Source organism: Electrona antarctica (genome assembly GCF_951216825.1).
Source record: "Electrona antarctica genome assembly, contig: scaffold_154, whole genome shotgun sequence".
Lineage (NCBI taxonomy): Eukaryota > Metazoa > Chordata > Actinopteri > Myctophiformes > Myctophidae > Electrona > Electrona antarctica.
The window spans coordinates 260,701-272,025 of record NW_027637675.1 but is presented as its reverse complement, the minus strand read 5'-3'; the positions used below and the strand labels follow the sequence as shown (position 1 = coordinate 272,025).

Here is an 11,325-nt window from a genome sequence, read left to right as displayed (position 1 = left end):
ATAATTAATGGTATTTATTTCAGAATTGTGTACGTGGCAATATACAGTCAATATACAGTGCATTTTGCAGATAAAGCTCCTTTTGGAAACTTCTATAGCCTACTCACTCACTCACTCACTCACTCACTCACTCACTCACTCACTCACTCACTCACTCACTTCCACACACACACCAACTCCCCAAAAGCCACCAGTAACTTCACACTATGGTGTGAAGTGCCTTCTTCCCTCCCTCAAGGTGACTCACAAAATGCTTGCTGTTGATCTCGGGTACAACTGTATTATTCACACAGAGTAAAGACAGTGGATTGCTGCTACTACTATACACTATATGAATGAATTAATGAAAATATTTATTTTCGTGTCATGCCACTTCGGCCCATCCCATATGGGATTATATGACACATTTAACAAAGTACATTGAATACAACTGACACTACAGTCCTTCCTGTTCATACATATTTGTACATTATTTGAACAAAACATTAAACAAAATGAAAATAAACAAAACAAGGCCATTTTACATGTAAATGGCCCTCCTCATTGACCAGGCCTTTTCAAGGAATGAGGCAAATGAAAAGGTGTACTTTTGAAACGGGCGCTTCAGTCTCCAACCAGTCCTCCAACCATACAAATTCATGGTTTGGGTCTATCTTATTAAAAAGTCTCTCCCTAATAGAGTTGTAGAATGGACAATAAAAAACAAAATGCATTTCATTTTCGATTTCCTTTAGATCACACAGACTATCTCAATATGCAGACCAAGTATGCCAGCTCTGCCTGCCTGTTCTACTGAGTTGGAGATGGGGGTTCAGCTCCAGCTCAGAGTGCTAAACGTTAATACAATAACAACAATAAAAACAAATATTACACACTAATACTATGTTATATTATTAGAGTTATTGTTGTTGCTACTACTTGTATTTGCTTGTGTCTCCCCATCTGTCTCTCTGTCTGTCTCTTTCAGGGTGGGACTGTCAGGGTGTCTGCTCTACAGTACATCTACAGTGTCTTGAGTCAACTTGTTGTGATATGTATATATGGTTGTTTAGCAAGGTGTATAACTTATCATAAATGTTGCAATGTAATTTCATGTCAGTTGTAAGTATGTGTTTCTTGCATGTAATGGTATTTTTCCACAGTCTACAATGTCTAGTCCCACACATTCCGTCACCACCTCCTGCAGTCTGCAGAGGTGTGATATTAGATAGAGGGAATTGTCTCATCCTTCCATCCCTCCCTCCCTCCCACCCTCACCTGCTGTACTGCTCATCCTGTGCTTCAGTTTGGAGGGCTGACCCCCCAGCTCAAACACACCCCCATCCTGTCCAAGGTGAGTATAAGTCAGCCTGGCTACTCAGGCCAGTGCACTACATCATTTTAAATGAAAGTAAGACACTGCAACAGCATTACTGCACAGGAACAACTGCAACAGCATTACTACACTGGAACAAGTCTGCTTGTTAAATCTTGACTACCATACACAGGTAAGCGCAATTTGCTGTTTAGCCTTAGTTAATTTGTGAACAGATCCTGATTTATAATACTACATGATTTTATTTTGTCAAAAGATTAGGCCACAGTAGGCTATACTTGTTCTTCTACTTCTCTCCAATTGTTTAAACTTTTTTAAATTAAATTATGCAGATTGTATCAGTAAATTAACTGTTGAGAACTTGAGAGAAGTCTGGGCAAAGCTCAGTGTTGTTTTAAAAAGAAAGAATGAATGATGCTCTGAAATATCTTCAATGTTTTTCAAGAAACCACACGGGGTTGTGAGCTTGTAGATTGGTTTCTTGTCTTATAATGTGATTCATATTGGATGCTGTTATGATATCTACAATGGTTTGATTTTGAAAGACAGAAGTATCCTTAATTAAATGGCTCTATTAATGAGGTTAATTAACAGGTCGCTGTGACATTAGTTAAGGTAGTCATTTGTGTTAGAAGCAGCTAAGACAGTGCATCCATTTCTTCTCTGTGTGCATTGTGATGTTTTCACCTCACCTTCTACAGAACTTTATAACAAGTTAGATTTCATATGGAAGTAATCATTTAATGTTGTGGCAATTCCATGTATGCATAATGTAGTTACTAAGTTAATGTTAGAAAAGAGCATTTCATGGTATTTTTGGTTTAAAAATGATTGTAAGTTAAGCACGCACTGGAACAGGAACAGCACACTTGTATTTCATGTTGTGTGTGTGTGTGTGTGTGTGTGTGTGTGTGTGTGTGTGTGTGTGTGTGTGTGTGTGTGTGTGTGTGTGTGTGTGTGTGTGTGTGTGTGTGTGTGTGTGTGTGTGTGTGTGTGTGTGTGTGTGTGTGAGATTGCAGGTCACAGTCTCGCATCATGTCAATGCCAGTCATCCGGGTGGTGAACAGCAATGTTCAACCTTTGAGTCGCCAAGAGGCCATTTTACAACCTTCAAAGGACTGCCAGCAGTACAGCTGGAAGCTGAACAACCCAGCATCCTTTCCCAAACCTCCACCAGAGCTGCTGCTGGAGTCCACAGCCATCCCATATGCTGTGCAACGTCTACAGGCTGAAGGCATCACAGCACCCACGCGCCTGCAATGCCTGGGGAAGATGGTGCATCAAGTTGGAAAGCAGTACATGCACGCCTCCTTCCACTGGCTTGTTGAGAACGACGTGGGATACATTCAGTTGTGAGTGTACATTGTATTTCAACTACAAATCTCTTTCAAATTAGATTGGTTCTAGATACAATTATATGTATGGTTATCATCTTCTCTATATAAATGTCTATGCAAAGGTAACAATAACACAGCAATAATGCAATTAGTTATTAATGTAATCGTTACATATTTTTTACACTGTGTTTACAGTTTTTTGGACAAGCACGTGATAGAAACCAAAGCAGGCCCAAAGCCAAACATACACCTGAGGTGGATCAAGGACTATCTGCTAGAATACGCAGAAGGCTTCCCACAGGTGGCAAACACCCTTCATCACAATGTTGACAGGTGCATCTATGGCCAGAAAGGTTTCGAGGCCGCAACATTCTCCGAAATGTGGAACTTGTACAGGCTGCACACAACACACAAAGACAGGCCAGAGGACTACAGTAAGGATGAGAAGGCCAGAAGCGGTCAGGCGTTCCTCTCTGTACAGCGGTGGTTGAATACCAGGCTTAACAGCATCACCAGCAAACAGATGAAGAGGTTCCGACAATATATCTATGGCAAGATCAAGGAAGTAAGTCGCACACACAACAGATTTGCAGTGACTCAAGATATAATGTGTTATGTCAAGTATAATATACAAGTATCTAGTCCAGATGTTAACAATGACTTTGTTATTTAGGAACACAACCCCCCTCCTCCACCTGCCCACTCTTCATCAACCAGTTCCCAGGCACCTGCCTCCTCAGCTACCAGACCCCGGCAGCCACCTGCATCTACCAGATCCCAGCCACCTGTCTCCTCTGCCTCGACCTCAACAAGGTCACGGCCGCCAGATCCTGCATGTTCAGTGTCAGAACCCGCATGGATGATGGACGATGACTTGTTTCTGTCTATCGATTTACCAGAGGAAGGTAAATGCACGCAATAAGAAAAGTAATATAGTATAGGCCTATACTTAACCCATTTAGACTTGAGGTTGATTCTAAAAAAATGTCTTAACATGACAGTTTTCTGAATGTTTTCCTATGTCAGTGGTTCTCAACCTTTTTCATGTCAAGGACCCCCAGAATTATCTGTAATTGGCCGCCGACCCCCATCTGAAAATATGTTGTTCCAGGGACCCGATTTTTTTCAAAAATAGCAGATCTACAAGCTTGTAGCGCGACACTCAGTACCGCGCTATGAGCTTGTAGATCTGCTATTTTTCAATAGCTAAAGTATAACATAATCCTTAAAACACCAAAAGGGGTTCCCGTCATGAATGTGTTAATATAGTATAGTAGTACACCTATATATGTTTTGCATTATGCGCTTCATGTTCAGCTTATTGATGAAATATCAAAACTTTTCTCTCCTATGCCATCCACAGCTACAGTGTCCGTCATCACAGCCTTCTCGGCAGCGTCACTACCTCCTGCCACCTGTACGGCAACAAGATCACAGCCACCTGCCTCATCAACCCCACAGCCACCTGCATCCTCTTCCTCAACCACACGCACACAGCCACCTGCCTCCTCTTCCTCAACCACACGCACACAGCCACCTGCCTCCTCTTCCTCAACCACACGCACACAGCCACCTGCCTCCTCTTCCTCAACCACACGCACACAGCCACCTGCCTCATCAACCCCACTGCCACCTGCCTCCTCTTCCTCGGCCACGCCACAGCCACCGGCCTCCTCATTGCTCACCTTACCCCTCGACTCCCCTGTAAGTAATAATCACAATTTTTGTATAAATGAGAATATATTTTATACTACATGCGTTTATGTGTCTGGACTTTATTTCATACTACATGCGTTTATGTTTGGACTTGTTTTTCAGGTTGAGCTGGAGGGGTGGGTGCGGACGTGGGAAGGAGAAGGCGGCATCCCAACTGCTGACATCTCGTGGCTAAAGGAGGATGAAGAAAGAGGCCTGTTTAAGCCCATGGAGTTCTATGTGGACCAGAAAGGTCATACCAAAAGGCGGCGCTTACTTAAGCGAGACCGAATGTGGTTCTACCCTCCAGAACCCCCGGGATTTGTGAACGACATTCCCATTCCGGATGTCTTCTTCAGGAGCCGAATGTTTCTGTGGCGGCCTGTAGGTGTGTGGAAGTGCACCTTAAAGTGTCCTCGGGGTGACTCATGTGAGGGCAAAGGGAAGGAGAAGGGCCTTACAAGACATGGCTACCATACCAGGGTATGTGTTGTTGTTGTTTTGTGAATGAAATGTCACTGACAACTGATGAAAATACACAATGTTAAACTTTAATAAAACAAAATAATACAAGATGCTATATTTGTACACAACTTTTTTTTTTTTTATATTGCAGGTACGTCACATCTGCGATGTGTCTGGCTGGTACAGCATGACGACAGAGGTTTTGTGCTGTCCACCATGTCATAAAGTAGCTAGGAAAGATGGTGGCCAAGGCCAATCTCGTTGGCTGGCGTGGGACGATGCAATCCTCTCCCAACTCAGTGCGGCTCACCAAGCCCAGTTTCCCGCTGTCCTGACCGCAAAGTAAGTATTCTGTCTGTGGTGGAGCTAGGGTGAGACAAACTTCCCAAATATGTCAGCATGCTTTAATGTAATGTAATGCTTTAATCATATTTATGTATTGATTGTATTATCACAGACGCGGTGTGGACAAGAACGTGGTGCGTCTACTACGGGACCGCACTGAGGGAAACACCATGGCGAAGGTGTGGCGACAGGTCGAAGAGAACCATGCAGAGGACTACCTGCAGAGAAAGGATCTGTACACCACACTCCTCATTGATATAGCGAGACCAGGCACCATTGTGACTGCATTCGGAGGCCGCACCTTCACAGCTCCACCTCCGCAGAGAGATGTGCCCTCTGCTCGGCTGCTTCGACATGCCTTCCTCCTAGAAGAAGCCGAACACGTCCAGGACTACAGGAACCAGATCCTCTCCACCTTTGGGACGTTCCTGAAATATGACTCCACCAAGAAGGTGTGTACAACATTTTACTTTGCAATCATCTATTTAGTTTTATTTTTGTGCTGACTTCATTACGGAAACTCCTCTTTTTTGTTTTAAGCATTGTCTTCTACTTTAGCTATTGAACAATAGCAGATCTACAAGCTCATAGCGCGGTGCCAAGCTACAAGCTTTTTAAAAATCTTCAAAATGTGGCGCACATCTTTGATTACATATTCTTTCAGCGCAGACATGTTTCACTCAAATCAATTCAAATGGGGGTTTACAGACAATTACATATATTGTTGGGGGTCCCGACTCTGAAAAGGTTTGAGAACGCCTGACATAGAAACATCAGGTCTATTCTTAATGGGTTAAAACATTTATTCACGTGTTATGAACATATTCCAGGTGGTGAAGAAGATGTCGGGCGAGGGCAAGGGCACAGCTGAGTGGTTCACCAGCATTGGCAACGAGTACTCTCAGCTGCTCACCTTCGTACTGACCCACGAAGAGTCCTACGTGGCGGTCAGGTCTATGACTGAGGGGCTCATAGACAGGTTCGAGCAGGCCAATCAGCCCGTGCCCAAGATCCTATACGTCGATCGGGGGTGTTGCCGAGAAAGTGGTCCGACGACTACGGAAAAGTTGTTCCAGCCCTGGGTGGACCAAGGCATGGTGATTCGTCTGGACATCTTCCACTGGCACCATCGCTTTGACGCGGCTGTGCGCACAGAGAGTCACTGCAAATACATCGCCTTCAAGTCCGCCTTGGCAGGTGCAGTCCTGGCGTACAACCGGGCAGATCTGGACCTCCTCATCAAGGCAGCAAGAGCCAAGGACCCTGCGGCTCTGGCCTCTCTGACGGATGCGGACATGCTCAGACTCCACATCAGCAAGTACCATCTCAGACATCATGTGCGGAGAGTTACGCTGGGTGCTCAGGACTCCTTCAACTATGTGCAGGCAGCCATCGAGGAGTTTAAGGGTCCTGCTGGTCTGAATGAGAAAGGTGTCAGCCTGTTCACATCAGCAGGTAAAAGATATTAACAGTTACTGTTGCTATTTAGATATTGCTTTATTTGTCATGTGCTGTTACTACCTATATATTGCTGTCCATCTCATAGTTGTGCTTAATTGTTTATTCACAGAAGCCATAGATGAGGAGTGGGCAACACATCAGCGTCACCTGGAATGCTTCCAGGACCCTCCAGGCATGCCCATGTATAGGGTGTCTAACACCACAAAGATCAATGGTGTCGATGTCCCCTTCTACAAGTGCGTGCGTGGCAGCAACAGCCAAATTCCTGCCACACATGATTCCAGGTATTGCTGCTTTGTCAAAACATTTCATTGTGTATTACTGTAATCTTCAAGGTGTGTACATCACTGTTGTATAGGGTTGCTGTGGGGTGGAAACCTTTTGTCCAAAACTGTTACATTTCAGGATTTAAATACAGCAAAAAATGACGATCTACAAGCTCAAAAGGCATCCCAAAGCCTTTTCAGCTTGTAGATCAGCTATTTTTGGTAGACACTGCAGTATGATGCATTTCTGCATTAAAGCAAAAACATAAATAGTTAACATTTTGGCCACAAATATATTTCTGTGTCTTACAGGTCCTCACTGTGCAGCACGACCGTATCAGGTTTACCTGATCAGCGGGGTCGCTCGGTGGAATGCGGACCGAAGTGCAGACGCTGTGTATGGTGGGAAGGGCCGTCGCTACCGGACCTACTCCGCACCACTCATTGACCGGCTGAACACACGCTGCCAGCAGCTGTTTGGGGAGACAGTGGAGGAGAACTTCAGGCGACCGACCAGTGTGAGGTCCAACGAGTTGATCGGGCTGGAGTACCTGTTCAGCCAGAGCACAGGGGAAGAGGAAGCTCGGTGCCAAGTCACGCCAGACATCCTCCGAAATGAAGCCGCTGAGGATGAGGATGAGGTGCTGCAGCCTGGTCGCTCCGACCCGGAAGACGAGGCCTACGAGAGTGGTGCGGAGGACAGTGACACTGCGGTTGATGTCGCCACTGCGGTTGACGTCGACCACATTGTTCCTGTCTCAAATGACACATCCACAGAGCATCCTCCGGCCCTTGTAAGTACTTAGATTACATGTCAAGATCTGTGCTTTTTGCGTTTGCTATTTCTGCATTATATTTGTGTCAAAACAAACAACCTACAGTATATATATAATATACATTTCATTATTGTTATTGTCTTTGACAACAGGAGGACGCCTGCAGCATAAACCCACTGCCCGGGTTCCAAGAGCTCGAACGTTTCTGCTCTCTGCTGGTGGACTACAGCCTCAGCACCAGACCAAGGATAAGCATCACAACTGAAGAGAGGACCGACATTCTGCAGGCATGGAACCAGGTGGCAGAACACGACAAGCACCCGCAGAAGTTTCACCTGCTGTACGTGAGACACTGGGGCAACACTCTGTACTGCCGCAGCAAAAGGGACGACCCTGCTGAAGCTGCGCTGGTACAGAACATAAAGATGTCGAAGCGGTACGCTCCAGCTGCGAATGTGGAGCAGTGCAGTGCAGAGAACAACCGCCTAATGTACACTCTGGTGAAACTTCTCTGGTTGACTATACCTGCCAGCGCCAGCCCAGAGAAGTCCATGATCCTCAAGGCCTACGCCAGGATCCACCAGCTAGTCTGCGTGGACGATCCCATCCTCAGGAGTGCTTCCGTTCCTATCCGGAAAATAAACGCCAAAACAATTAAGGACTTCATACTTCGCCACGAGAACTTGGCAAATTACCACTCCACCAGAAGACCGGCAAGCATGTCAAAGGTCCAGTCCATCTCCAACCAGGACATCGCTCCAGCACCACTACAGCCGCCTATCATCGCTCAACCTGACTACCCGCAGATAGAGTACAGTCACACCCCCAGCACGGCAGGCACAAAAACATTGAAGGAGAGAAGGAGCATAGTGGTGCCAGCTGCAGTGCACACCCTTCCTCCTGTTCCTCCCAACCAACCTCTTCCTCAAACCGCTGTTCCTCCACCTCTGCACCCCCCCCCTCTGCCAACCCCTCCTCTGCCCACTGCACCTCTACCCACCCCTCCTCCCCCTCTGCCAACTCAGCTTCTACCCACCCCTCCTCCCCCTCTGCCAACTCAGCTTCTGCCCACCCCTCCTCTGCCCACTGCACCTCTACCCACCCCTCCTCCCCCTCTGCCAACTCAGCTTCTACCCACCCCTCCTCCCCCTCTGCCAACTCAGCTTCTGCCCACCCCTCCTCTGCCCACTGCACTTCTACCCACCCCTCTGCCCACCCCTGGTCTCCCCACCCCGGCCACCCCTGGTCCCTCCACCCCTGGTCCCTCCGCCCCTCCTCCTCCCCATCCTCCTTCCAGCCAGGTTCCTCCTCTGTCCTACAGGGACCCCCTGTGGGCCAGGTCCACAGCGTACAAGAGGAAGCAAAGGGAAGACACTTCAGCCCTGGAAACTAAAGTGTCACGGGTGAAGAATGTGCCTACATGCGGGCTGTGTGGGGAATCCTTGCAGTCGCATATAAAAAGGTACAAAAAAAAGGCATTCTGTACAAAGAAGAACATGTCGTCATCACAGGGACTGGACAACAGAGTGTATGACAGTTATGACCACTTCAAGTCTGTTGTTGATGGGCTGCCATAGCTCTTATCATCGTACATCATCATGACGTAACGATTTGCTGCTCAGACAAAAAATTGTCAATTGTATATATTGTATATATTGTTTTTGTTTTTAATAATACAAATTGTTATTATTGAATGTACATATGACACTATTTTTAATTGTATTTGTTTGCTCTTTTTGCACTGTTTTTATTCTGTATTTGCATGTTTGATGGTTTGTACACTGCAGCACTGTCTGTAGGAAGGCAAAAAAAGAAAAGAAAAAAGTTATGTTCACAAAATGTAACAATACAATTACAACCTTCAACTTACAACAATCTCTTATGTCATTTATTGATCGCACACTGACTGACTAGACTGCTATATAACTCTTGTGTGTCCAAAACCAAATAAAACATTGTTCCTGATTATCAATTACACATATTGTAAATAGCTGTCACTTTTGCTGTAAGTTACAAGCAAAATATTCAAATGAGCACATCAGTCTCTATAAAGTAATTATTGGAAAATTATCATTGTATGATATGGGTTAGTGAGAAATATTGCATACTGTAAACAGTACAGTATGTCCTCACTGGAATGAAAACGAATAAAAAACATGAATAACTTAATTACATTATGAACGCAATTTCAACAGGTAGGCTACTGCTTGTTGCAAAAAAAAAACTTTCACAGTACGCATTGCATGAGCCCGGAATCGAACCCAGGATCTCTTGGTCATCCCCAATGCAATGACATAAACAGCCAGTCCGTCTCAGTCGATCCCACCCTCCTGTCATAGCACTGTCCCGCCCTCAAAGTCTCCGGTCAATTCCCCTCATAGACTACCATGCATTCTGGAGTCTCCGTTCGCCCACACCCTCCTGTTCATAGGAATGTCCCCGCCCCCCTCAAAGTCTCCGTTCGGCTGCCCTCATTGACTCCAATGCATTCTGAGTCTCCGTTCGCCCCCTCCCTCCCTTCTTCTCATTATGCACCCTCCCTCTCTCCCTGCTTAGAAGTGTCATGGAAGCCTTGGGTAGACGGAGGAGCTGTGCTGAGAAGAACACAACTGTGCCACGGAATTAATTTACAGGCACTGTGGTGAAATAATTACAGTATCAATGTGCTGGTGGGGTCCCAACAACATCCCGATGTTTATGTTATACAAGTTGTGACGACATTATTTGTACATTTGCCTCACTGCTTTGTATCAACAACACCAGTGTGGACGGGCGGAAAGCAGCATCAGCAGGTACTTATTGAACACAGAAATAAACACAACGCCTCTAAAAACATGTAACATTGCGTGTTTAAATTGCAAGATTGTTTTATTTGCTTATCTTTGACCTTAAGGGACTGATGCTAACGGAATTAGCGCTTTAGCATTGCCACAACAACACAGACAGTAGACCATACAACGTTAATAATAATGTTCCATAGATCATAATCACTGATCACGTACACGCATTACAACCCCCAACTGACTCGAAATTATTTTAAATACATTTAGCTTGGTTTATTATGTAGCAGATTTAGGGAATGAGCTGTTAGCTCCGTTTTTGTGAACTTTATTATCATCATCATAACTACAGTTGTTTGATTTGTTGAAAATATCCGATCTGCAAGCTTGTAGATTGGCTTTTTGGTGAAGGAAGGCTTTAATGTGGCAAAACGCTTGATGCTGTCAATACATGTCTGTCATCCATCTGGGTGTCTGAGTTGTGTAAAGTGCTCAGGGTAACATGTATTATATTCTTTATGCTGAAATGGAGAGATTGACTGTTGCAGCTCTTGTCTGTATCTGAGATTTATATTTATTTACTAGTTCTCTGGGTTCTCACATTTGGCTTTGAGTCTGTGGACTTTAGAGCTGTCTTCATCAGTGTCTAAAGCACTGGTTCCCAAACACTGCGTCTGTTATGGTTGTTTCCTAAATTAGCTTTTATTATTTCAAAACCTTTTCCAAAAAATGAATTAAACCAAAATGCAGTGATTTTTTTTGGCAGTAACTTCATGAATACATAAAAGAAAAAAGCTAAGAAATAAGCTCATTAGGAGTCCAAGTAGTACTAGTGGTTCTCAAATGTTTTATTTGTGAGGACCCCCTCAAGTAGTGAAAACAGCT

The 11,325-nt window shown here is 45.0% G+C and overlaps 1 protein-coding gene across 1 annotated transcript; it reads left to right on the top strand.

Moving 5' to 3' along the window:
• Positions 1 to 2,350: 2,350 nt before the first annotated feature.
• On the top strand, positions 2,351 to 10,138 carry LOC306918238 (uncharacterized protein; the record flags this gene model as incomplete). Its single annotated transcript, XM_079531109.1, has 11 exons — positions 2,351 to 2,667; positions 2,848 to 3,217; positions 3,370 to 3,495; positions 4,471 to 4,830; positions 4,964 to 5,154; positions 5,270 to 5,609; positions 5,988 to 6,612; positions 6,728 to 6,832; positions 7,197 to 7,678; positions 7,813 to 9,122; positions 10,042 to 10,138. The coding sequence occupies 11 exons, from the start codon at positions 2,351 to 2,353 to the stop codon at positions 10,136 to 10,138; spliced, it is 4,323 nt and encodes a 1,440-aa protein (XP_079387235.1).
• Positions 10,139 to 11,325: the final 1,187 nt, after the last annotated feature.